The sequence below is a fragment of the Cavia porcellus genome, unplaced genomic scaffold (genome assembly GCF_034190915.1).
Source record: "Cavia porcellus strain 051 isolate PalLab524CR breed Dunkin Hartley unplaced genomic scaffold, mCavPor4.1 scaffold_23, whole genome shotgun sequence".
Lineage (NCBI taxonomy): Eukaryota > Metazoa > Chordata > Mammalia > Rodentia > Caviidae > Cavia > Cavia porcellus.
Genome location: NW_026947506.1, coordinates 7,577,939 through 7,605,534, shown reverse-complemented (window position 1 = coordinate 7,605,534; position 27,596 = coordinate 7,577,939). Strand labels below are relative to the sequence as shown.

Sequence of the window (27,596 nt, the reverse complement as noted above, 5' to 3'; positions counted from 1 at the left end):
CCGTGTGCAGGACCATGGCAGGAAATGAACTTGGGATGCAGTGCCAGTCACTCAACATAACTGGCCAAAGTCCACCCTGGATTTTGTGGGAACAGTAATGGCTTTTGATCAGGGCCACGATGCCACAGATATGATGGTTAAAACCTCACAGGAGTGGGGGTGGCAAGGGAAGCTGCCAGGCTGGGGCCACCTGCTCGGTTCAGCTGGGTCCTGTTCAAGCATCGCGGATGGGGAAGGTTCAAGAATTCTCTGGCCTCTCTGTCCACCATGCACCCGGAGAGGTGGGCCTGGCTCTGATGCCTAAGTCTGCACAGAATGCGCATTATGACCCTCATGCCCTAGGAGCTGGCTCTCTTCTGTTATTATTTATTCTGGTCTTTCTTCTTAATTTTATTGCATTCTCTCACCTAAAGGAAACCTAAACCTTTTGGAGAATACATAAGAATATAGATAAACACATCAAATGAGATCATCTGGCAAGAATCCTCCAGTAACTCTGACCCAGCCGCTGGCCCACAAGGCAGAGGTCAGGCCTGACTGTCCCTCTGCACCCCTGAGCCATCTGGTCGCAGACTTTGGTCCTCTTCCTTCTCCTCTAAGTGTCAAGTCAAGCTCTTCCAAATCTCCCCAGGTCCTGTCTCTTCCTGGGTCCTCCTATCCCGTTGTGACTATTTCTCTCGCCTTAGTGAGAGGACCAAGCAGGCCAGCTGTCGCCAAAGCCCATTCGCAGGTCCTAGGAGCAGGACCCAGGCGCCAAGACTCACTTGACCTGGGCTTGTCGCTTGGGTCCTTCATCACCCTCCCACGTTAACTGATAAATTAGCCCAAGGACCCCCAGCTCTGGACTCCAACGCTTCCTCCCACGCCCCACACCCCACATTCAGTCTCTTTTCCCTTCTTTGTCAGCCAACAGCCAAGTTCCCATCCACCCCCACCCACCACGGCAAAGACGAGCAAACCTCCCAACTTCCTGTTCTGAGACTTTGAAAGACTTTTTTAATTAACCAAAATGGTTTCTCATAATAGATGTGTCCCAGGGTGAGCGCGCATGCCATCACGCGACAGGCGCCCGGCGGCCGGGCTTCAAGCGGGCGGCAGCGCCTCGGGAGGACCCGGCCCGCGTCTGCGCTCCACGACCATCTGCCGGCTCATCACTCAGATAGTCGGGGACCCTTCTGTCTTGCACTCCGCTACAGCGTCTTTTGCCTTGACGGATAAGGCCAAAGTTCCAGACATTCAAATGTGGAGAAATCAATGAAAATGTCACCCGTAATTCATAATTTTTAGAAATTGGAAATATTTCCCGGGCTGTCCCCACCACAAACTCAGTTTGCAGAGATTAGGCATTGCTTCATCTTAGAAAACCCCATACACAGGGATCTGTACCTCAAATAGACCCCTAAGTATAATCACCCTGGAAATCGGAGGACTATCTCCCACCATCCAAAGCTTTTGCCCTTCACATTGCCAAGTTCCCAAATTAACTTCAAATCTGCTTCACCTTATGGAATCTGCACACACGTGCCTTTGTCCTGAAACCTATCTCCTCTAACCAGAAAGTCCCATTAGGAGGACTCCCGAAATCAGGGATGCATGGTACTCAGTTGTATGTTCTTAGCAACAGAGACATGCTCTTCAGTGAACTCACACACTGCTGAACTGCAGACGGAAAAGAGTTTGTGTACATTAAAATATTGTGAGTTAACCGATAGACTTGGGTCTTATGTAAGCTGAAATGTTCCTCTGTGATGGCCCCTGCACAAGGTAAGAACGGTGACCAGCTCGACTATGCAATGAGATGAATAGCCAGGGGAGAGAAGGGCGAAAGGGTCAGGAGGTGGCAAGCAGGGCCAGCCGATCCTTTCAGCGGAGACGTCTTGGTTTGGCTAAGTCTTCAGAGAAGGGGCTGAACATCTTTGCCAAGGATCCCTTGAGGCCTGATTTGGACAGGCTGAGCAGAGGGTCCGAGGTGGAGAATCCCCATCCATCCATGGGGCTTGTGGTCTCCCGGTGTGATCCTGCTGCCCTAAACAAACCAGCCAAAGCCGCATTTCTTGTAAGGTCAAATGAGCAAAAGAACAAAGTGGTGACTTTCCAGCCCTTGTGCAACAGGCACCCCTCAGTGGGGCAAGGAGAAAGGACCCCAGGCGGTCGTGACGGGGAGTCATTGCTGCTCCCTGTACAGTCGAGTCACGCTGCAGCAGCCCAGGCCTCGAGACAAGTCTTATGGGCAAATGCTACTTGAGAAAATCCTGTAGGCTAAGGATGTTTTCACAGCCAGCCTTGACACTGGTCCTTTTAAGGAAGGAGACAGTCCCTCTGTGTGTGCCCCTCTCTTTCTCTCCCTCTCTGGCCTCTGCACTTCCTTTGCATTTATCTGAAATCTTCACACAAAACTCAGGGACTTGGCCCAGCACCAACCATTCCTGGAAAAATCTTTCAAGAAGAGGCTGTGAGATCTGCTCCTCGCCTGTGTCAGAGGACCGCAGTTCAGTTCTCCGGTGGCCCAGTGTCTCCGTGAGTGACAGTGACGGGAGGACACCCCGGCCCCGCACTGTCTGCTGTGATGAGAGACGGGCCTTCCAGGAGGCCATCCAGGTGGCTGCAGAGTGAAAGCTGTGGGGCCCTGGGCACGGTGGCGTCTTTCTCAGGGAGCATCTTCCCCAGCAGGTATCGGGGGACTCTGATGCTTCAGGCAGGCTCTTCCCCTAAGGGGTCGCTGTCCTGAGCTCTGCCACATGCTGCCCCCCCCCCCGCCTTTGTATTTCCAGCAACCAAGGGGCTGCCTGAAGCAAGCAGGAAGAAATCTGAACTTGGACTAAAGGCAGCCGGAACACAAGATTAATAAGAGCAGCTTTCCTCCTGGAGCAGGGAGGGGCACGCCTGGCCACTCCAGCAGGACACGGTGACGCGTCCCCTGAACCTCGCTGACAGCATGTACACGGGGAAAGATTTGCCCTAAAACAACTGTAAGGGGCAAGTTTAGCTAGAGACCTTCAGCTGTGAGTTTGAACAGTTTTTCAGTTGTGATATTCTCTTGAGCACAAAGAACATAACCCTAAATGAACCTATTAAATAAAAAGATCAAATAAGAAAAAAGCGTGAACCAGAGCAACAGATATCAAGCAAGCGCTTCTGTCCACAGAAGCACTGAGCAGAACGGAACGTTAATGTATACCGCTAACAGCAAAACTCACTGCTTTTATTGAAGAAGAAGGAAAAAAAAAAAACAGAAACTGTGTTGCTCTAAGCAGTTTTGAAATGAATATCTGATTCAAAACTTCCCCTGTGCATATAATCGCATGCTAATTTACATTTTAATTACTTCCTAAGAAATCCAAAGCATTTGTTGACAGTAGAACATAATGTCAACTTCAAGGTGCACTGTTGGTGGATGCTTAATGAACTTAATTAGATAATTAGTGGTGTTAATTATCTTTCTGTTATGAAGATAAAGATGTCTCACAAATGATGCACTTGGTAAAGAAACATCATTAAAAGCATCAGTGTTTGCTTTGTTCATTTACATCGATTTTTCAAACTCCTGTAACAGGGACTTGTGATAGGCAAGTGACATGTAAGGCTGCCTTAAAACAGAGAGAGAAGGGATGGGCACTCCGGGCATGACCCGCTGCTGTCCTGCCCCCTCCTGACAGACTCTAACGCAGATATGAACACTGTCTGGGGAAGCTCCTGCATCTAGACCTCCGCTGCGAGGAGCTGCCATGCGAGGACCTTCTGACCAACCGTGGCTCATGCATATGACGCTGGTTTCATATGATCCTAACAGGACTGAAAATTACCATCACCTTGTGACAGCAGAGCTGTCCTAGTGTCACAGCATCACGCGCTGCTGGCTTGTTCATAACAGCATGATGCCAACAAACCAACGACACTGCCAATCCTTTATAAAAATATAGTTTCCGTGCAGAATGCATGAGAATAACAAGGCACAACTAAGTGCCTGGGACCCGCGTAGAGTGCACCGTACTTTTCCTAGCTGCTTAGGAGCGAGGGGCTTCTCTGGTTGTAGTAAATACCATGTCAAAGGGATGCATAGTTGGGCTGGCAGCAGCCTGCAGAGTTTGCGTTTGTCATGTTTCCTGATTGTGTCGCTTGATTAATATCGGGTCACGGTGGCCCCAGGAGCAGAGGGCTGTGCCACGTACACGTCCCAGAGCCCATGTGCTTACAGACTTGCACAAGCGTGCTGCTCACAACCAAACCACACAATTGTCCCGTGAAGGAGCCACAGGTTTCTCGGGACATACTCTCAGTAAGCAGCCCGGGACTGTACTGCCCCTCCACAGCTAAGGTGTAGTTTCCTGTTCACATGAGTTTCTCCCACCGATGTGATGGATGGGGTTATGGAACGGGATGTGGGTGTGTGTTCGTGTGTGTGTGTGTGTGTGTGTGTGTGTGTGTGTGTGTGTGTGTGTGTGTTGTGCAGGATGCTGGAAGCACATCTAGAGAGCCGATTCTCCCCTTCTCCTACTCCGAGCCTGGTGCATTCTGCAGGGCCTCTGGTGTCCCCAAGGGACACTGGGGAAGGTCCCATCTGGCACGCTGGATGCAGTGTCTCAGCACTGGTGACGACTGGACAGTGGGCTCCCAAACGCACCAGGTAGACTCCACTTAATAGCAAGGAAAAAGGAAGCTGCAGAGGACTAAAAGATCAACCACTGGATCCATGAGCACCCCGTTCCTCCCTGGCCCCGAAATACCTCCGAAACCAGAGGTTAACTAAGTCCCTCTGGGCATAGTCTGAACTGGCAGCACCACAGAGTTTCAGCTCCAGGCCGGGGACAGTGGCAGTGGGCTTGGGCCAGCTGCTGTCACCAGAAAGCCAGGACGAGGAAGGAAGCCTTGAAAGCCTTGGCCTGCAGGGGTCACAGCATTGAGACTCGGTCCAGAGAGGGCAGCCTGAGGGTGCGCTCACCCCGGGGGACCTCACTCTGTCTCTTCTGCACACAGACACCGGCTGGGCTGTTCCCATCACCGTCTCTGAGGGCTCTCATTCCTCAACAGGTGGCCCCATCTGATTTGTGCTCCAGACTTTGCCCACCACCAAGCACAGCGGGCCTCGCAGCAGAGCAGAGCTGCGATTCTGCCCGCCCGCGTGCTCAGGCTTTCCGAGTTGCCTGCTCATCTCTTGATTTGTGGGCCCAGTGTGGCTTTTCTCCTCGCCATCATGCATCAAGAGCAAGTCACCAGGGTTATCCTGCTCGCCGGACCCGCTGCCACTGCGGTTTTAGAAGTCCTCGTGCAGCCTAACTTTCTTCCAAACGCAGGCCATCTACAATCAGGCCTCTCCTTCAAAACCACAGCCTCTCCAGGGCAGTCCTCCTCACACAGTACTGGGGATCGAACTCACAACTGCCTGCTTGCAAGGCAGGCACTTATGCCTATGCCTATGCCTATGCCGCTGAGCTAAATCCCCAGCCCCCACTCCCCTGCCTTTTAAAGTCCTCTTCTGCTACTTCTGCAGATCTCCTCTCACCCCGTGCTCTCCCGACCCGAAGGAGTGAACTCTGAGGCTGAGCCTCCTGGGCTGTCACCCTGGACACGGAGAAGCCCGGCTCAAGGCTAATGGCAGTCACGTCCCTCAGCAGGGGACACACACAGACCACCACCAACGAGAACCAGGGACCGCCTGGCAGCGGCAGCGACAGCCACACCCTCCAGGGCTGCATGCCTGCTTTCTCTTCTGTAATTTTTATTTGGGTTCATGAGCTCTTTCAAGAGAAAATAAGTGCACAGGAATATTTATGCATGGCACGGGAGGATGAGGTTTCGAACCATCCAGTGCCGGGGAGGAGGAGGACTAGCAGAGGGCAGGAGGGGAAGCTGGCCAGCAGCTGAAAACGCTGGTGTGACATACAGATTCACTGTCATTCTGGCCACCTCGGTGGGTGTTTGAAAATTCGTACCTTCTGCTAACCCGCATGTGACCCGACCTCACTCTGGGGCCATTTCCGCCGTCTGACTACTGCCCTTAAAAAGAGTACCCGGGAGCTCGCCTGGATGTCTCCTGCACCCCAGCCCTGCTTCCTCCCCCACCTCTGCAGGGCCCCGGGGAACATTCTCAGCCTCACCCCTGCCTACTCCACGCTCCCAATGCTTCTCCCAGCCGAGGCCTCCACCCCCTGACCGCTTCTCTTTGCTCATCCCAGCCTGGTGTAGCAGAATTTCCTTGTATGTCCTTTGATGCAGCCTCTACAAGAACCATGCTGCCTCCTGGGGAGGGGCCCTCACCCCGTCCGCACTGTGGGCACAGAAACATGCCCATGATGGGCACCCCGAGCGTGACCCACTGGCACCCGAGACCCACCCGCCCTAGTGCCCACTGGATTGGTGGCCCTAGCACCTCCACAGCCCCTGCTCCCAGCCCCAGCACCCCATCACCCATTTCCTGATTGCAAATGCTTTTCTTGTTAGCATGTCAGCAAATGATGCTATTTCTGATATTCCAGAATAACTGTAGATTGCAGGACAGTTAGGAAGGTAGTTCTCAAGTCTCTGGCTACCACTCCCTGGGATTCCTTCATTGCAAATTAACATCCTACGCTGCTGTTGTGCCTACTAACACTAAGACACCATCATGGTTGCTGATGTCTTTTCAACTGACTCTACAGTAGGATGTCTAAAATTTTTCCTCTCACCCTGCTGCAAAGAGGAAGGAAACCCCGGCCTGAGTATGCACCCTGGGTCCCTCCTGGCAAAGGGTACAAGAGCAAACGTCTTCTAGAATGCCCTAAATTGGCTTTTGGTGACCTCAAAGGAGCTCAGGCCCCAGCCTCTGTTCAGAAGGCCGATGGCCATGGACTGCACCATGCTAGAGACATCGAGCTCGTGGCTTGGTCCCAGAGGGAACCTGTGAGTTGCCCAAGGAGCAAGGAAATCTGCCAGAGGAAACAGCCTCCAAGTGGAGCTCACCAGCCAGGAAGAAAACGTTCTCCCGTGGAAAGGAAGGCGGGAAGCGGGATGAGGGGCCCACCATCATCTGCCTCGCTTCCAGGAACAATTTATCAGGGCGGCGGAGCTGTCAGGGCTGACACGATCAGGAATAACACCACATGAATAATGCTTCTGCCAACACCAACTCCTTTAATTACAAGCCTCTTCTTTCCAGAAGAGAGACAGAAGATGCAAAAACCCCAATTTCATGCACTTGTGCCTGAGTAATGTCTCCGCGCTGTTTTTTCCAGATGGCGACCTCCTCACTGGAGGGCTAATGATGTGGGCATATTTAGGGAAAAACCAATAACGGAGTCTTTAACCTTCAACAACAAAAAGCATGTTGTACAAAATGTTCCTGGGGATGCATTAGAAAATATCAATTACACTGCTCACTGAGGTGTAATCAGCTGTAATAATCAAAATTAATTTTTAAAAATAATTAAACAGACCCCAGGGCAAATAGTCGACGCGCTCTTTCTATGACATCACAGCGCGCACACGGGCTTGAGGAGGCGCGCCTGCTGGCAGCGGCTCGCAGAGGCGAGCAAGTCTGCAGCTGCAAAGCTGGGCTCAGCGAGAGAAGGGGCGCCTGCCTGCCCTGCTGGGACCTGTCCAGCTCTGGTCCCTAGCAGCCTGCTCTGCAGCAGAGGTGTCCACCCGGACCGAGCTGCCGGGCAAGGATGCCATGAAGTCCAAGGGCAGCGTTTCCCTGCTAGAATGTCTTCATACTGCATCACGCTGGGCTTGGTTTGCTTGTTTGGTGCTGGATATTGAACCCAGGGCTTCATGTTGAGCAGTATCCCCAGCCCTTTTTAAAAAAAAAACTTTTCAGCTGAGGCACAGTCTTGCTAAGTCGCTATATTGCCCGAGTTGGGCTGGATCTTATGATCCTCCTGCCTCAGCCTCCCAGTATGCTAGGATGACAGACAGGTGCTACTGTGCCCAGCATGCATAAGGTATTTAAAGCTGTGGGAAAGATAAAAAAAATCAGGTTGAAGGGCAAGTGAGAGTCAAGGTGAGAAAGAGGCCAGGAGAGGGTTGTGTATGTGTACATACGAGCACACGCATGTGTTCACAGACACATCTCTGGGGCGCGTGCAGTAATAAAGTCTGATCATGCTAAGCTTTCTGAGACTCTCAGGGTTCAGATCAAAGAAAAACAATCAGAGCCAGCTGCACAGCGCCTGCCAGGGAGGCGCTGAGAGAAGAGCAGTCTCAGTGCTAAAAGCAGGGAGAGGGAGGTCCCCACCCAGCTGTCAGGAAGTGGAGGAGGCGCTGTCACCTGTGACCCAGAGGTGCCTCGGTGCCGCTGTGCGGGGTTCGCTCTGCCTGGCCTGTCCCTCCCCGAGCACCGCAGGTGCCTGTCAGCCCTCAAGTCTGTCCTTATCAGCCGTGGCAGCCTTGCCAACCCCCCATCTCTGCACCCAGCTCCCCAGCCTGCCCCTTTAGCGCCCTCATTGCAAGCAGCATCCTGATGCGAATTTAATGACCTCCTGGCTCCCCAGAGATCAGCTCTAGACAAGCAGGGTTGGAGCCACCAAGCCTGGGCAGCTCTGTGAGGTCTGTCTCAAAATCAGCCATTAAAAGGGGAGGGGGCTGGAGGCACAGCACAGGGCAAAGGCCCTGGCTGTAGACTATGAATAAATAAATTAAAGTTTTGTTCTTGACCATCACCTTGGTGCTTAGACCAGGACATGGGTGTCTATTGGGTGAAATGAATGGAGACAGTGTCTTCAAGCAGCCACCAGCAGAGGGGGTCCCCCTGCCCCAGCCCCAGTGGCCTCATCAGAATGCCAGACTTAGTCAGGCAGAGTAGCTGTGGACGCCCGAGGCCACAGTGGACAGAGATTCGGAGCAGGGGCAGCTTGGGGCCCTCCTATCTGCCAGTACTATCAGACAATCTGCAAGCCCAGCTGGTTGCCAGCCCCACCTTCCCGTTCCCAGGGCTGTGTGTCCCATCATGGAGATGACACCAAGACTCAGGAGAGCAAAGGAATCTGCCCAAGGTTTCCTGACTCTAAGGGCCCATCTGGAACCAATCACAGTTTGCCCTGAAATAACTCTCTGACCCAGCGTTAGGATAGGGACTGGCTGCTTTCCAAACACCACCACCGGGCAGCACCTCCTGCCAGAGTTCTCACGAAGCCCGCCCCTCCCCACCAGGAGGTGGCGCAGTTGTCACCGGTGCCAGGCTGAAGCACTGACAGGAAGCCAGGTCCTCCAAGACCTGCCTGGCAGGAGCTCTCTCTGTCTCTCTCTGTCTCTCTCTCTCTCTCTCTGTCTCTCTCTCTGTCTCTCTCTCTCTCTCTCTCTCTGTCTCTCTCTCTCTCTCTCTATCTCTCTCTCTCTCTCTCTCTCTCTCTCTCTCTCTCTCTCTCTGTCCCCCTCTTTCCTGCCTGGCCCCGGAGCACCGGGTTGGAAGGAAGCCTCATTCACAGCAAGAGGCTGTGTAGATAATACCACCACCAACACCACAGTGCTCTCACTGTGCTCCAAATTGTTCTGATGGCGTTCACGGTCACAAAATGCCATTGCTGTTGCCACCAAGTTTAAAGATGGTTTCCCACAGAGCTTTGGAACACCCCGACTGTGCCTGGGGCTGTCCCAAGGACCCTCGGTGGTGTCTGCAAGGAGATCCCTGCGCACTGTCAGGGTTAATACCCTTTGCCTGGGTCGTGTGCCCGGGGTCACCTGAGGGCACAGAACTCGGCACAGAACTTGGGAGGACTGGCTCCTTCTAGCTTATTTGCATTTTAGGTTTGTTGGAAGGAGACAGAAAGACAGACTTTCTTGAGATGGGCTTGGGGTCAGGGACGGCACAATGATCAAGGTATGATACCTGCATGTACAAGCTCCCCCAGGAGAATGGACTGTTATGCGTCCCAAATATACACAAGTAGAATCTCCTTTATGTATAAAATGAAATTATGTTATAAAATGAGCTATTTACACACAAATCATAGTCTACCTAATTACTCCCCTAACTTCAAAGGATTTTTTTCTTCCCCAATGTTTTCACCATTAGAAAAAGCACTGACACAAAAACACCTTTGTAAGTTAAATAAAAGCAAACACACAGACAACGTGTTACCTCTATACCACTCCAAGTCACCCTCGTTCAGCTCCCAGGCTGATGCCTAGTGACCCAGGCACGGGACTCCAGAGGCACCAGACAGCAGAGAGGAGCTGTGACTCGGGGCCCACCCTGGGGACGTGTGGTCTGGGCTCACCTCAGCCCTGCACGCAGGGTCCTTGGCCTGGCGCCCGGGCATCAGTCGCATGGCTGAGGACAGGCTCCCGCTCCACGATGAGACTTTGCTCTGGGGCGCGACGTTCGAGCGGCCGGCCAGCGCCTTCTTCTCGGATGCTGGGGGTGGGGGAGCCAAGAATGACGGACTGGAAGTTGGGAGAAGGACACAGACAGCTGCCCGGCTTCCCAACAGCCAGCCAGTGGCTCTGCTCCTGCTGCCCACTTCCTCTTCTGAGCTCACCTAGTTAACATATCATGTGGGCTCAGGGTGCTGGGTGGTGGGGAGCCCAGACCGGGCCTGAGCACCAAGCGCCAAGGCTGGTGGATGCACAGGGAAATGTGGACAACTTAGCAAAGTGGCCGGGCCACAATTTGTCACTCAGTAAAGTGAGGACCATGGTCTCTGGACTCACTGAGCTGTCATAAAGTTTCTAGGAGATTCTATTCTCGAAGGACCTAGGATCAGGGCATGGTACTCACTCCCAGAATCCCAGCACTCAAGAGGACCACAAGCTCCAGCCCAGCCTGGGCAACTTAGCAATTTAGTGAGGGCACATCTCAAAATACAAAGGGCTGAGGATGTAGCTCGGTGCAAAGGCCCTGGTTCAGTCCCCAGAATTGTCAGGAAGAAATAAATAGGTGACACCTAGGTAATGCTGCCAGGCCTTCAGCATGGTCTCCTCCCAGAGCGGGGTGACCTCTTCGATCCTGACGTCACTCTCCCCGGGTTTCACGGAGAGGTCAATCTTGAAGGTGTCCTCCAGCGCCTGCCTCCTCTGCGCCACGAGCTGCTGCCACAGCACCTGCACGGTCTTCTTGATGTTGTGCTGGGCTGGCGAGAGAGCGCAGGACACAGTCAGAAGGACCTCAGCCCCCCACCCAGAGAGCCGGGAGCAGCAAACCTAGCCGCTTTTACCCAGTGCTTCTCCCGTAAGCCTTGAGCCGCAGCAGCCAATACATAGCGTGGCAGCTCTGATCCGCTACTTCCAATGTGCCAGCAAGCTGGCCTGTCCTTCTGCCAAGTCCCGCCTGCCTCGTGTCTAGGTCAGCAAAACGGGACTGAGGGTATGAGGGATGCTTTCCAACCTCCCGATCTGTGGGACTCCAGCCTCTACACAGCTCTGTCTGGCCTCCTCTTAATCCACGGCTTACTTGGACAAAGATGCCAAGCCCAAGATTGCTCTGTCCTACCACCAGAGCCCACCCTGCTCCATGGCCTGGATTTCCTCAGACCTGGAATGAACCCCCAAGCAGCTCCAAACCACCTGCTCAGCCCACACCCGTAGCCCCTGCAGTGTGCCCCAACTTCCTCTGACCTTCCTCTGGCCACCAGGTCCCTGTCTGGGCCTAGGCTTCGAGGCTGTTCTTAGCCTAGAGAGCCAGATACTGCTTGGTCCAGTACTCCAGCCACAAGCTCTCCTGAACACTGTGTCACAAGGGTTTGAAGTCACAAGGTTGTAGGGCACAGGTTTTGGGCACCCGACTTATCTAACCAGAACACAGAGATCTGCAATCTTATATCATGAGATGTATATCACCAGGTCAGTGGCAGAACCTCCAAACCAAAGTGGGAGAGGTGATTGCAGGCCCCACTTCCTGCAAAGAGAGAGGGAGGGTGACCGAGAGAGATAGAGATAGAGATAGAGATAGAGATAGAGATAGAGATAGAGATAGAGATAGAGACAGAGATAGAGTCAGAGACAGAGACAGAGACAGAGATAGAGACAGAGATAGAGATGCAAAGAGACAGAGACCCGGGACACATTCAACTGGCTGCTATATATCTTCTAATCCCTTTAAATTAATTTGAGATTACCAAATCCAACAATAAGCTCCATCAAACTCGAAGTTTTATAGGAAATAATGAGTCTATTTTCTCCTTTCCCATTGTCTAGGGGAGAAGCTGAGCAGCAAATGTGTGACAGCTTGAACCAGGTGAGGGGCATGCCAGTTTCATCTCACAGCAAGGTACCCAGGCTTCAGTGAGCAGGCGATGCTTCTAGACCAGTAAATCTTTGACACAAGGGCCACAGTGGGTTGTTTGTATTGTTGAAACCTCTAAAAGACTCACCATCACTGTTCTAGACTAACCAAGTCCCATAGTGTTTGCCTTCATCCATCTGCCCATCCTTCCATTCATTTATCCATCCATCCATCCACTAGTTTACCCACCCATCCATCCCTCCATCCATTCATCCATCTATGCATCCACCTACTTGTTTATCCATCCATCCACTTGTTTATCCATCCATCCATCCCTCCATCCGTCCATCCATCCATCCATCCCTCCATCCGTCCATCCATCCATCCATCCACTTGTTTATCCATCCATCCCTCCATCCATTCATCCATCCACTTGCTTATCCATCCATCCCTCCATCCATTCATCCATCCACTTGTTTATCCATCCATCAGTCTATCCATCCATCCATCCACTTGTTTACCCATCCATCCATCCCTCCATCCATTCATCCATCCATCCATCCACTTGTTTACCCATCCATCCCTCCATCCATTCATCCATCCACTTGTTTATCCATCCATCCCTCCATCCATCCTTCCATCTATCCATCCACTTGTTTATCTATCTATTCCTCCATCCATCCTTCCATCTATCCATCCACTTGTTCATCCATCCATTCATCGACTTGTTTATCCATCCATCCCTCCCTCCATCCATCCATCCATCCACTTGTTTATCCCTCCATCAGTCCATCCATCCATCCACTTGTTTATCCATCCATCCATCCATCCTTCCATCTATCCATCCACTTGTTTATCCATCCATCCCTCCATCAGTCAATCCATCCGTCCATCCATCCATCCACTTGTTTACCCATCCATCCATCCCTCCATCCATTCATCCATCTATGCATCCACCCACTTGTTTATCCATCCATCCATCCATCCATCCTTCCATCTATCCATCCACTTGTTTATCCATCCATCCCTCCATCAGTCCATCCATCCATCCACTTGTTTATCCATCCATCCCTCCATCCACTTGCTTATCCATCCATCCCTCCATCAGTCCATCCATCCATCCATCCATCCACTAGTTTACCCATCCACCCATCCCTCCATCCGTTCATCCATCCACTTGCTTATCCATCCATCCCTCCATCCACTCATCCATCCATCCACTTATCTCTTCCTACTCCATCTCTAATACACTAAGATTATTCTAGTTATCTTCTACCACAAGTCTTGCTGCATCACCCTGGGCCATCCTAGCTCCTCTGGCCTTTGAGAATTTCCTGAACAGTTTTCTTTCTTACCTCGGGAGAGATGACCAGGAGGCTGCAGCTTGGGGGTGCCACGACCCACCCACTCCCCCACACAAGGAAACAAACGGCAGTACAGTGTACCATCGCTCAGGCTCGGGACGTCCTCTTCTCGTTTCTCCTTCCCTTCCTCACTCAGGGAGAGGAAGACTTGGTGGTAAGGGGTCACTCGAGGCTTGGGCTCCAATCCAAATCCCTCCGGGTAACTGGCAGACAAGAGGTTTTTCATCGTCAGCTCTAGTTTCTTTGGGATCATTCTATGGTTCCTTATTACAAGCATCTGCCCTTCAAACTCAGCTCACAGCGGTATGGAAAAATGGGTCAGATCTACAGTGTAAAGCAGACCGGTTATAGCAACTTCCATGCAAGTTATTGTACAGTGCTTTCCTGGATGGTATTTACACAAAGCCCTGCATGCAGAAATCCTGCCCGTGCTCCCAGAAGGCCCCCTGATCCCCCTCTTGGTTCCTTGGTCATTTCCTCTTGTGAACTCCCAAAGCACTGAACTCTCTTTTATTTGGAACTGATTTCATCCTTCCTTCCCCCGGCTGGCAAAACTGTAGTTTTGCCAGGGTCCCCCATGACGGAGCCAGCTCTGGGTGGAGACACAGTGGCTATGCACCAGCCTTTCCCATGTGCCCAGGATCTAGGGGCCACTTCAGCCTTCTGAGCAGAATAAACATTTGGCAAAGGCTTGTCGACTGAACCTACAATGGAAAATGCCAACATATGGGGACGCCAACCCTGAGATTTGTAGGCTGGGTCACCTTTCGAGGTTGGAGCCGTTTTGCTGCACAGAGGGGTTTGAGGGGCATTGGAAGAGCACAGTCCACCCGGCCTTCCACCCTTGTCACCCGTGCTTCCAATGTGAAATGCAAAAAGAAAAGAAAAATGCCCAAATGTGAACACACACGGCAAATCGGATCTTTTATTTCAGACCAATTAAAGGGCAAGCACCCCACCCCTGCGAGGAGGTCTCTCTGGACTGGGGTTTCCAGACAAGTCAGCTCTCGTGCCCTGCAATGCTCACTGGTCACAGCTGCCGCATTAAGGGGTTTTATTTTTTCACGGGCTATAATTCAGGATTTTTATTGGAATAAATGTGATCAAGAAAACACAAGAGCTACTCCAGAAGCTGAGGCAGGAAGACTGCAAAATCAGGCAGCCTGAAGAATTTAGGGAGACCCAAAAATTAAACAACAAAAGAAAAAAATTAAAAGGATCTTGGAATGTAGCTCGGTGTGATGGTCCTAGGTTCAATCTCTGGAACCAGAAGATAGAGGAGAAGGGAAAGGAGAGGAGGACAGGATAAGGGATAAGGGGGCAGAAAAGATGGTAGGAAGGAGGAAAGGAAGGGAAGAAGGAAGGGAAAAAAGTCCAGGAGTAAAGTGTAACCCCCAGCGCTCTCTCCTGCCTCCCTCAGCCTGGCTCTCCTAACAGGAGCTGATCTCTGCAAGCTTCTGAGCTGTGGTGTGACATCACAAGTGGGAAATTCCCCCAGGCTCTCTAAAATTCCTGTGAGCAGTCACTGCGGGCTGTGTGGGTTAGGTGCAGGGGAACACAGGCATTCTGCACTCAGCCCCGGTGCAGCCATGCTGCACCCCAAAGTGTAAAGGAAATCCAAACTCCAGAACACGCTGGTGGCACCATTCTGGGCAAGCTTACCCAGCACCTCAGAGCAGGGACAGAGGGAGCATTCGCTCAGAAGTCTGCCGTGCACACATGGTACTTCGGGGGTCGTTTAAATAGCTTTTGTTACTCTTTGTTAGGCAGCAAGCTTATGGATGCCGCTGTATGTCACCTATTTTGTGCATATTGTTTTCTGCAAAGAAAGTCACTCCTGCTGAGTCACAGGCCAGGCTTGGGGGGAAGGTAGCATGTCACCCACCACGGCACATGGCAGGGCTAGCCAGGTAACCGAGGACTTCCTAGCATTTGCATCAACCTAACAGAGCGTCCTCTGTACCCCTCCCTGTCTGCGCAGAGCCTGGCAGGCAGGAACCAAGAAGGCCCTTACCTTCTCGCATGGAGGAGCAGAAGACAGTGCATGAGACACAGGAGGAAGCTGACGTTGGAGTTGTAGGTGGCAAACACAATGTCCCAGTGCGCCTGCAGAAAGCCCAGGACGCCAAGCAGGCTCAGGCATTCGGACAGGGACTGCTGGGGCTTGGAGAGGCAGTAAAGGACGACCTTGTTCAGACTGCTGTACAAGCTGCTGACGACAGAGTCCCTCTGGGAAGAGGGATTCTCGATGACCTGCGTGGGAAAAACATGACACACACACACACACACACCAGTGAGCACTTGGCAACGTCTGATATGGACCCAGGTTACCACGGCACCATGCAATTCAGAAAGTGGCAGGATATGAAATTCAAGTAGCATTTGATTCCTCTGCCTATGAGGTGCTACCCAAGGGAGTGATCATTTAAGCAAATTCAGAATTTGGGTAAAAATTCTGTGTTAATAAATGTTAAAATTCACCGCGATCGTATTATACAAAATACGTCTGGCAACCAGAGATTTCCCAAGTTCTGGCCACGTGGCTGACATTCAGTGTGTGAGACTGAATGGGCACTAGCTGATTTCTTAAAATAGGTTCGTGTCGTTTTTCAGTAATTATTATCACTTACCCTATTCCTGGCATTATGGTAAGCATATGGTAAGCTGATACTGATTTGCATTCATTTAAATACACTGCCTTGTACAAATGTCACAGCACCATACGAAGTCACTGAGGTGACCCCACGTTAGCCATGAGTAGCTGAAGGTCAGAGGTCAAGGATCAGCAAGAATCAACCCCATTCCAGACACCGGGGCCACACTTGCCATCCCACGGCATCCGAGGGAGGCAGGGGCCACCCGGGCTTAGCCGACAGGAGATGCAGGAGGGAGGCAGGCGGCCTGGTTTGCACCTCCACCGGGATTGGTCTGTACAAGAGTGGGGTGCAGGGAAGGGGGTCCACGGAATACCACACGGCCAACGCAGAGCAGTGGACCGGAAGAGTGGCAGATGTTCTGTACTTGTGAGTGGCAGATGTCCCTTGAGCCCCATGAGCAGTGCAAGACTTCTACCCTGGGGCATCAGGTGCAGTTCCCTCCTTGAGATTTGGGGTTCATGTGTACATCATCCTCCTCTCCCACTCCTCCAAGGACCGCACCCCTCAGGGCCTGGTCAGGGCAGCAGCATCCAGGCGGCGAGCAGCAGAGGAGACCATAGACCTGCGCCTGCAGCTGGGTGCTGAAGAGCTGCTTGGATCACCACAGTTCTGCCCCTCCTCAACGCAGCCTCCCAAGGGTCTGACCTTTACCCTCGCAGAGCCAACAGGACAGTTTCTCCTGCTGGGATCATTCCTGAAGCGACCCCAAATCCCTTTTTTCTAAACTCCTAGGACCGACCATCACCCTAGGAACTGTGCAGAGGCCCAGGTCCATGGATATAGCTCCAGAGTGGTGAGTAAAAAGCCTTTCCAGTGCCCAAGACACACTGGACGGTGGGGCAAAGCACAGGGAGGCCCTTGTCACAGGGAGGGCCACGTGGGGGAGGGTTACACCATGGGAGGGTCCATGCAAGGGGGAGGGTTACTCCAGGGGAGGGACGCTCCACATGCCGGGACACAGCAGCTTTTCAAGAGGGCCTCCAGCAGCCAGGAGGCAAGCATGTAAAAATAGCCCCCCTCAACTCGAGAATTGGCGCTGCACAATTCTCTGTGTGCACACACGTACACACAGCTGCAGGGGGAGATGGCCCCAGAGGCACCCGCATGGGTGCCAAGGCAGATGCGTTTGGGTACAGAGAGAGAGAGGTTTCAGGTGAGAGCAATGAGATGGGCAGGGCACAGTCCTGCCTCCCTTTCAGAAAACCCAAAAGGGCCTGGGTTGTAGCTTGGCGCACCAGTGACAGGTTAAATTGCAACCTCAGAGTGGAGGAAACGGGGTGCAAGAGAGGTCACCAGCAGGGAGCCCTTAAGGGACCGGAGGTCACAGGGTCTCGGCAGGGTGTTGTGGTTCCCAGACACTGAGCAGGGCACTGGGTGGCTCCCAGTCATCATGCGGCCCTCATCACCTCCCCCTTCTCCACCTATCCCAGCCCGTCCAGAATCCACAGGCACAGCGGTCTGCAGATTCCTGACAGCCTCCCATGGGCCTTCTACCCCATCACTTACCACCATGATGTGCTCCGTGAGGAAGAGCAGGATGTGCTTGGGGTCTGCCGAGAATATGCCACCATACAGCTTCTCCACCAGCCGCTGGGCAAATTGGGAGATGTTCCAGAGGGAAGGTGCAGCAGCAGCCTCTGTGCTGGGCTGAGGTTCACTGCTGCCTGGGTGGGGCGTCACCCACAGGGAGTGTGACGTCATGGGGATGGCCTCCAGCCAACCTCCCACCCCACCCTCCATTCATCCAGGGCGGGTCTTTGCACCCACTGAGCAGTCAGGTCTCATAGCAAACCCACAGTGAGTGATCTGGTTGATGACCAGAAGCAAGTGGTGAAACTCAAGCCAGGGAGGCTGCCCATGATTTTGAATGCGTTTAATGCCTGAGCCAAACAAGAAGGCACAGTGCCAGGGCACTTGGCACCGCCCTGACTCAGCCTCCATGGCATCCCCACCCACAGCTCCCGCCCTTGCCCTGTCACCCTACTACTCTGAGTTACAGAGCCGGACAGGAGCTGGGCTGCCACCTGCACGTGCTCCAGTACATCCAGGAGGAGGGGCGGTGGGGGGAGAGGACCCCCAAACATCGGGAGGGGCATGTCACACGGAAGGGCCCCTCATCCTACCCTGGCGCTCAGGGCCCCTCATACAGCCTCGTTCTCTCCCCTGCTGTGGCCACCACGTGCTGCCCAGCGGCCACCCTGCTGGTGCCCAGCTCACCGCCACCCTCACCTCGGAGAAGTGGGGTGCTGCCCATGTCCAGGGTGCGGAAGATTTCCATGGTGGCCAGCAGGACTTCAGACTGAAAGTCCCGCTTCTGCTGGCTGCTGGCATTGTCCGGAGAGGCCTGAAACACAGCTGGGCATGAGACAAGACCACAAGGTCCCTGTGCCCCTGCATGGCCACACCTGGGCGGGGAGGGGCACCGATGCCTGCTCCTGCTCGGGAGCACTGCCCTCTGCCGTGCCAGCCACTCAGGGTCATGGGAAGCTCACAGTGCTGACCACCTGGCCAATGATGACCCCGGGTGAGGCCCCTGGGACGGTCACCCAGTGCCTCTCAGGACTGGGCTCCAGCTGATCCTCATGACAGTCCCCTCCCCCATTGGCCCCTCAGCAAAACCTTGCCTCAGGCTCAGCTTCTGCAAACCCTGCCCGCCTCCAGGACCCACAGCGACCTCGCCCTTCCTCACCCACCTCCAGGAACACATCCAGCAGCTGCCACTGCTTGGGACTGGGGGCTCCGAGCAGCAGCTCCCTCAGCAAGCCCTGCGTGAACTCTCTCAGCTGCCTTTGGCCAGGATGGAAGGTAGCGGCGGGCTGCCGATCCTCTGGGATGCTGCTCCCTCCAGCTGCGGCCCCAGGACTGCCGGTGCTCCCGGTGGATTCAGTCACGGGGCCCTGGGTGACAAGGGAGCCGTAAGAGGTGCAGCTTGGCTTGCCCCAGGGCCTGACACACCTGCCTCTGCCCGGCACAGACAGAAATGGCACCGTCCCATAGACCAGTGTGCCGCTAACGGCAGTCATGGAGAGGGTGTCACCAGGGCTCGGGGCGGGAAGGACAGGCAGGGAATGCAGTGATCCCTGGCCCTGCCTCACAGTGGTGGCCCTGTTTGTACCCCCTGCCCAAGTGGCAGACGGTCAAGTGAGAAAGAGGGTGACCCCGAACTGCATGATCCCTTCAGCAAGGAGCCCCCAAGCCCCTTGAGCTCAGTTTCTTATTGGAGGTTTATGAAGCTTCCAGGAGCCAGTGAGATGGGGTCGTTGCCCAGGCCACCCCTCCCGGAGGACACAAAGATGCTGGAGGCCGGGTGACACCTTCAAGGACACTGGCCGTGGCCCACGTCCGGCCCTCCAACCTCTGCACTTTCGTCTGTGAGCACCTCCCTTTGCTCATTCATAAAACTCATGCAGCCACTCTTAATTAAGCCATAAAATGAATTTAATGGCCCCTGGGGAGCTGGTGACTGCATTAATCAGCTCCACTCGGCCTCGATTGGAAAGATGCCATGTAAATAACCCACAGCAAACCAGAGCCTTGGGTTCACAGCTTTTTGGGGACAAAGGGTCCACCATGACCCTGGGCAACAGAACCTGGCAGAGCTGGTGCAGAACTGGGACCAGCATGGAGGGGGATGGCGGGGGCCTCAGAACTGGAGCCAGGAGCCCCTGTTGGCCCATGGGGCACTGGCTGGCTGGAGGGCAGGGGCTCTGGGCTGGGTCCTCCTCCCCCAGGCAGCTCCTGGCTGCTGTGGACTCTAAGGGTGGCCTCAGGGTTGCAGCCACGCATCACTGCTCCAAGCCTGCTGCTGTCACAGCTAAGGGCAGTCGTGGAAAGGGCTCACCAGGGCTTGGAGGTACAGTGGCCCTCGGACTCACAGCCCTGGCTCCATGCAGGGGCAGCACGGGCAGCCCAAGGGGAGGCCCCTGTTCCTGGCCTGGCCTGCAAGGGTTAACCCACCTCCCCACCCCTATACCCCTTCCCCAGTCTTTATGGCCAGTTTTCAATCTTTCTGCCCCGGTAAGTGACTTGAGTTGATGTTAATCCATCACACCATTTTGGGGCCAGTTTTTCCTTTTTATGTATCTCCTACTATTCTTCATCAAAACTGATTCTCATCACCCTTTAATCCCCCTGGGGGTTGGACACCCTCGGGTACCAAATTCCGCATCTTATAGAAGATGGTGCCGTGTTTGCATGTAACCTGTCCATTTCTCCTGGATCGTTTGTCTTTAAGTGACGTACAGTGCCTGCTAGGACACCGGTGCCGTGGGAATAGCTGCCCTACTGTGCTCTTTAGGGAAATCTGCTCACCTTCAGCACAGATAAAACCTCCCTAAAACTACTTTCTCTCGGGGGCTGTGCAGACCCCAGAGGCAGAGCCCGAGGTTACAGAGGGTTGGCTGCTCTCCCACACTTTACCTGGTGCTTGCTTCTATTTTCAAACGGCCATCATGGGGCCTGAAGAATGGCCAGTCCCCTTCCCCAGGTGGGGGAGGAGGTTTCGGGAGGAGAGAGTACACTTTAGGACTTGGCTGTGTCACATATTAACGCCAGGATCTTTGGCACATGGCCATCCCTCAGTGGTTCTGTGACATGTGTCTCACTGTCCTCTGACTCACAAGGACTCAGAACACTACTTTGTCTCTGAGCCTCAGTTTCCCTTCCTGGACACCACCTGTTCAGGGGCTACTAGAGTGACTTAAAGCTCAAGGCTCAGGCCCGGTGTGTCCCAGGGTTCCAGAGATGGATGCTGTCACCATGGATACCCTGGGAAAGGTCAGCCAGCAGACCCAGGACCTTGTCTTCCAGACCCATCTGAGTCCTTCTGTCCCCACCCCTGGCTTGCCTGGCTCCAGACTGGAAGCCACAATCGCTGGCTGGCAGAAGCCCAAGCTATGCCCCAAACAAGAGTCACCATCTCCAGGCCAGGCATCCACAAAGAACAGGACCTGGTCTACCATCCCATTGCTCATTACTGAGGTTCCCTTAGCAGAGAGAGATGAGGAAGTTCTCGGACCAGCTCCCCAGGGTGGGTGTGGTGGCAAACTGTCCTACCTTTGGGGGTCCCATGGGGAAGGTGACTGTGGCCAGGGTCTGCAGGAATTCCGGCGCCCTCCAGGCTGGGTCCTCGGGGTAGGTGCGGTGCACCAGGCCCAGGAAGTGCAGCATGCTGGCCGGGAATGTCCGCTCCCAAGCGTCTTCCTCACGCCCTGCTGAGGACTGAGGACGCACTCCGTGAGATGAGTTGGGGTCGGGGTCGGGGTCAGGGTCAGGGTCCATGGCAGCAGGACCCAACAGCCTAAGCCCAGACCGCAGCCTCCTCCCCAAGATCACAAAGGAGGCACTGCACGAGACTGCGGCCAGCCTGAGTGGGCGTCCCAGGGGGATGGTGCAGTGAGCTCAGATGCTGTCCCCAGGCTGCACATGCTGTCCTCTCCTTGCCACACAGCACCCCTGTGAGCTAGGCTCTATGTGGACCCACACAGAGAGGTTCCACTGCCTGCCAAGGTTATACCATGCTGAGGATCAGAGCCAGGGATGGACCCCAGTGGACCACTGTCCTCCCGGTGCAGCTGCCATGGAATTAGACACAGGATGCATGCTGAGCCCAACGAGAATGCCCACCACAAGCCACCATCTTCCCCAGCCCGCTGCTAACTCCCTCCTGGACAGTAACTGGATGCACCCTGTCTCCCGCTGGCAGGGTCTGGAATGGGTCACGTCTGAGCTGGTCCCACTACCCTGTCTGGCTATTAGTGTTGCCCAACACTGTGACCTCTTCAATGCCTCTTGGCCTCATGACCCACACAGGGAAACTGGAACCCAATTGCAGAAAGAAAGGCCAGATGCAGGGAATCATAGCTCTGGGGCCTGGCGGGGGTCTGGGCTGGGTAGGATCAGGCGGAGGAACCGTTTCTGAAGCCACCTGCATCTGAGCTCCCCAGACCCTGCAGCATAGAATTAGATTTGCAGGAGAGAACGTGCAAGCAGAAGGCAGAGAGTTATCTCAGGAGTTCGTCAGCCTGGAGGGAAGTCAGCCTCTTCCACTGAGCTACATCCCCAGTCCTTGATTACTTCCAGACAAGTCGTGCTGTAAGTTGCTAAACTGCCCAAACTAGGCTTGCGCTCGGATTCTCCTGGCTCAGCCTCCCAGAGTCCTGGGATTACAGCTGTGCACCACCACGCACAGCTGGACCAGCCCCTTATTACCACGACGCCTTGGGCTCCAGCTTTATTGAATGAGAATCCTGATGCGACCTATTTCAGAAGGTTGCTGGGAGAAGCGAGTGAGACATTTTAGCAATGAGACTTCTACAGCCGCTAGCGCAGGGTAAAAACAGAAGCAGCTATGAGACGAGATCAGAGACAGAGAATTTGGAATTCTGGAAGAGGAATTTGGATTCGGTCCACCAGTCTACAGAGACCCTTGAAGGTCAAGTTATGGCCAACAAAGTGCTAGGCACATGTGACCTCTGTGCCTGTGGTCTGTGACCTTGTTTGAATGGAGTTTCTATAGCGGAGGGAATGCCGTCTCTTCCAATGGATTATCACATGCAGTAGAATGTCTGATATTAAAAAAAGTTAACTAACAGTGAAAAACACTGGCAAGGGTATACAGCCAGAGGAGGAGCAGAGGACTGTAAATTGGTCCTTCTACTTTGAAGAATTTATTTGGCATTGTTGACTTAAGTAAGTCCAACATGTCCCAACAGAAGGGAAATGTCCACCAAAAGACAGGAATGTGGAAACTTTATCCCTGACATTTCCAAAGTGAAACCACGCAGAATGGATTGTGATTAATTACAAGAAAATAGCACTCTGCCGTGAAAAAGCTGAATTACTGACATCCACGACAACACAAGTGAATCCCATGACCTCGTGATGAGAGGAAGAAGCCAGATGCAAAAGAATATGCACTGCATGGCTGTTTATTTCCAGGTACCCCAAAATTAAATGCACACTAGCCCTACAATTGAATGAACAAATATGTCAAAGATGAAAAATGCACTGCCATTATAATCAGACCAGGGTAAAAACTACAAATAGATAAAAAATAAAAATCAAAAAAAAACCAACTACATGGGCACTGAAAAATAGGAATCAAAGAGATCTTTATAATTGCAATCACGAAAGTTCTAGAAAATAAGCAAAAATGAAGGTGCTACCTATAAAAATCTTAGAAGTTGACAGAAACAATCTCAGGAAACTGGTTAACATATCTAAGATCTGATTCTTTAAATAAATCCGCAAGCCTTATCCCCTAAGTAGAAAGAAAAGTATGACAGAGAAAGAATGGGAGCTTCCAAATTAAGAGCAAGAAGCAATAAACAACACAGAAAATTAAATGAATTAGAAGAGACCTGCCATAGTTTATGTCTAGGGTGTCCTCCAAGGGCCATGCATCGAAGACTTGGTCTCCAGCCTGGCTCTGCTGGGAGGTAAAGGAAACTTTAAGGGGTGGAGCCTAATGGGAGGTCTTTAGGTCATTGGAGTCATGGCCTTGGAGGGGACCAAGCACTCCTGATGTCTCCCTTTCTTCTTTATTGCAATCTGGCAGTGAAGTTAGAAGTCTTGCTGTGTCCCACAGTTTTGCTAGGATGACTCACTACACGTTCTAAGCAACAGACCAACTGAGTGAGGAACGGAAAGGTAATTAACACAAGACCACTTGTGCAAATCGAATAAATGAAAAATTATGTCTAAATGCCAACTAACTGAACTGGGTCAAGAAGACATTCGAAAGCTGTAAATAGTAATCATGAAAAACTTTAGTCATGGGCAGCCTCATAGAAAACCATTTAAATCACGTAAGAGTTGTAGATTTATTACATTCTTGACTATAAAGGAGGTTAGTCACTTTTATATAAACTAGAACGAGACCAACATCAAAAACTCATAAAGATATAACAAAAAAAGCAAACTGCAGTGCAGTATCATTTACAACTTGGTGACTACAAAATCATAAATATTTACAAACAAAATAAGGAAATACTCTCTAAAAAATTAAGAACCGGACGGCTAAACAAGATCTTTGTAAAAGTGCTGTAAAATCTATTGATATAATTCATGATAGAGAACTGGAAAAAAGCACACAGCTGTTGACTTATATGCTAAGAGACTTTTGAATTAAAGTGAAAAAAATCTTGTCTTCAAAAAGGGCAAAAAGCGTGATCTATATTTTCTCCACATAACCACACATGAATACATACGCACAGAAACTGGCAAAGGACGTAAGCAGTTCTCAGAAAAATAAACAGAATTAATACACACTTGAAAAGAGATTTTAAAAACAGGGTAATAGCATGTACAAAAGAACTCAACTATGGAACAAGCGTCTCCCAAGCTGGGAGACTGCTGTGGGCTAAGGATGGAGCCATGGACTTTGATACAGGACACAGATGGACCCGGGACCATAAGCTGTGTGATGTACACACGCGATGTTTAATGCAACCTTCCTGAGAAGCACATACAGTGTGCACTGTGATCGGAAGTCCACTCCCCAGAGTTTACACTGAGGAAGTCTTCAATGAAATGGTGTCTGTTCAACAAAGTTCCTTGAACAGTTTTTGTGACAACACTGAAGACCAACATAAACTTCCATTACAGGCACGGCTGATTCCCATGGTCTCCCACTCTACTGATGTGGAAAGACATTCACGAAATCTCGAGGGAATACTACAAAAAGAGTTTTGTGGTCTCCACATCGGTAAGGTCACACTGTGACCTGTAGATGCTGGGAGCCACCAGATGCTTGCCTGTGTGGGGAAACGCTGTTGGTTTCACAAAGTGCGTCTCCAGTCAGGGTGCACAGAGCACCTTGGGCCCTGTAGGCTGGGCTTCCTGTTGCACTAAGTCACCCCTGGGAGCCTCCTCACCTCTTCCGTTTCATCTTACTAGTTACCACCTGCTGTGGCTTGGGTGTGTCCCCTGAAAGTGCATGTGCTACAAGCTTACACCCCAAACCCTCATGCTCATGGTACACAGAGAAGGGGCCGTTGGGAGGTGATTGTGACGAGAGTGATGGCACTGATGTCCTTAGAGGAGCAAGTGAGATCTGAGCCGTCTTAACACATGATGCTCCACCCTGCTACGGTGCATCAAGACAGCATCGCCAGAGAACTCAAGAGCATGGCCTCCAGCCTGTGAGCTTAACTAACCCCTCTCTTTATAAAATACCTGGTCTTGGGCATTTGGTGACAGCTCCTCAGAGATGACTAAGACATCAGCATCCCTGGGAAGCTACTGGGATGGGAAGATCACGGTGGGCCTTCCCCACTCACCTCCCAGCAGCACCTTCTGGGGTGGCATGTGGGAAGTGCTCTCACCTGGCTCATGGTGGCTCTCAGCATCTCCAGGAGCAGCAGGGCACCTTCTGTGCACAGCCCAGCCCGGAGCACCTCTTGCTGGTGATGCTTCTGCAAGAGCCACTGCAGCATGGCATCTAGGCTGTCCTGCAGGAGGACACAGGGCTGAGAGGAGAGCCAGGGCGCATGCTCCAGGCACCCACCCGTTCTGTGGTCCACGCAGCATCTGCTCTGGGGCGACCCCAAGAGCACAGCACCCCAGCAGCAGAGGAGGAGCAGTCTAGGAACTGTGCCAGAGGTGGCCTTGGACCTGAGTCTGGAGAGGACACTCCTGCCAGGTAGGTGACAAGGGAAAAGGGGACCATAAAGTCACCGAGTGGGTGAATTCAGAGCAGCTGATCGTCCTGGAGGAATGACCCAGTGGAGGACAGCAGAGAAGGCACGTTAGAGACAGGTCAGGGACGCAAGCACAAGGGAGCTTGGTGTCTCCTCCAGAACTGAACCCCATCTGGTCAGAGCGCGAGGCTGTGGAGGGTGAGGTTGGTGCGGGGCACTGGGGGAAAGGAGGGTCGGATGCCACGCCCAGTGAAGGTGGACCCCTCTTGGATTATTTTCCAGAAAGGCTGAGAATGCGGTAAATGGACACCATGAGGTCCCGAGAAGAGCCCAGGTCAGCTGCTGGCTTTCAAGGGGAGAGTGTAACACACTTGTGTCTACAAGGATCAGTCAGTGGGATGGGAGACATGGAAAAGACAGTGCAGAGGAGGACAAGGGTGGCCTGAGTTCTCTGGGAAGAAGGCACAGAGTCCCGGACAGCCTGGAAGCCAGGCTCTCTGATGCCCGTGGTGAGATGTCAATGAGGTGGGTTTCAGGGGAAGCAGCTGCCTCGCCAGGACCCAACTTCTCCGCTGGGTCCAGGAAGGGAAAGACTTTAACCTGAGACTTATCCAAGCCGGGCTTGCAGGAGAGAGACGGCTGAGGCTCAGGGGGTGATGGGCTGAGAGGAGGCTGCCTGAGAGCTGCCCGGGTGTGGGCCATGGGGAAAAGCGCGAGCCTGGCACTCCCAGCCCGAAGGACCAGTGGTGGTGAGCAGTCTCAGGGCGCTGCCTCAGTCCTGTGGAATCAGAAAGCCAAGTGCCCCCTCGGCCCCGGGGCACCCCCAGAATCTACCTTGGGCCCATCCGTCAGCTCTGTCAGTGGTGTCTGCAGGAAGAAGCTCGACAGGATGAGGTAGACTTCGGGGACATGAACACGGTGGCCCAGGAATTCGGCCAAGACACGGAAGCCGGGCAGCAGGCAGGGGTTCGGCTCCGCCACAGCTTGGGGCATCTTCAGGTTGTCTGTGGGTTGGAGAGGAGGCACAAGACAGAGCCGGTCAGGGTGGGTGTGGACACAGCAGGGGTTCCTGCTACACACCCCTATCTTAAGAGACACTGGACGAAAATACATGTTCACAAAGTTGAGCAAAAGGAGGAACCTGGCTGAAATTCATTTTCCCAGTCCTGACACCTCATCCATCCATCCATCCATTCATCCGTCCATCCATCTGTCCATCCATACATCTGTCCATCCATCCGTCCATCCATCCATCTGTCCATCCATCCATCTGTCCATCCATACATCCATACATACATCCATCTGTCCATCCAACCATCCATCCATCCATCCATCTGTCCATTCATACATCTGTCCATCCATCCATCTGTCCATCATCCATCCATCCATCCATCCATCCATCCATCCATCTGTCCATCCAACCATCCATCCATCCATCCATCTGTCCATTCATACATCCGTCCATCCATCCGTCCATCCATCCATCCATCTGTCCATCCATCCACCCATCTGCCCATCCATCCGTCCATCCATCTGTCCATCCATCTGCCCATCCATACATCTGTCCATCCATCTGCCCATCCATACATCTGTCCATCCATACATCCTTCCATCCATCTATCCATCCATCCATCCATCTGTCCATCCACCCATCCATCCATCCATGTATCCATCCATCTGTCCATCCATCCATCTATCCAACCATCCATCCATGTATCCATCCATCCATCTATCCATTCATCCATTCATTCATCTAGCCAACCATTCATTCGTGCATTCATCCGTTTATTAATTCATTTGC

The 27,596-nt window shown here is 52.8% G+C and overlaps 1 protein-coding gene across 4 annotated transcripts in view; it reads right to left on the bottom strand.

The window, feature by feature from the left end:
* Wdfy4 (WDFY family member 4) overlaps positions 1 to 27,596 on the bottom strand; it is a 216,713-nt gene that overhangs the window by 99,111 nt on the left and 90,006 nt on the right. For 3 of the 4 annotated variants that reach the window (XM_013148615.3, XM_063233763.1, XM_063233762.1), the window contains exons 30-39: positions 26,630 to 26,799; positions 25,481 to 25,606; positions 21,210 to 21,374; positions 18,848 to 19,051; positions 18,384 to 18,498; positions 17,661 to 17,818; positions 15,512 to 15,750; positions 13,579 to 13,700; positions 10,857 to 11,042; positions 10,191 to 10,327 (exon numbers count right to left, since the gene is read on the bottom strand). In XM_013148615.3, the coding sequence (XP_013004069.1) occupies positions 10,191 to 10,327; positions 10,857 to 11,042; positions 13,579 to 13,700; positions 15,512 to 15,750; positions 17,661 to 17,818; positions 18,384 to 18,498; positions 18,848 to 19,051; positions 21,210 to 21,374; positions 25,481 to 25,606; positions 26,630 to 26,799 (1,622 nt within the window). Of the gene's footprint in view, positions 1 to 7,029; positions 7,769 to 10,190; positions 10,328 to 10,856; positions 11,043 to 13,578; positions 13,701 to 15,511; positions 15,751 to 17,660; positions 17,819 to 18,383; positions 18,499 to 18,847; positions 19,052 to 21,209; positions 21,375 to 25,480; positions 25,607 to 26,629; positions 26,800 to 27,596 lie in introns of those variants that run through there. The other variant, XM_063233764.1, reaches the window with a different exon arrangement.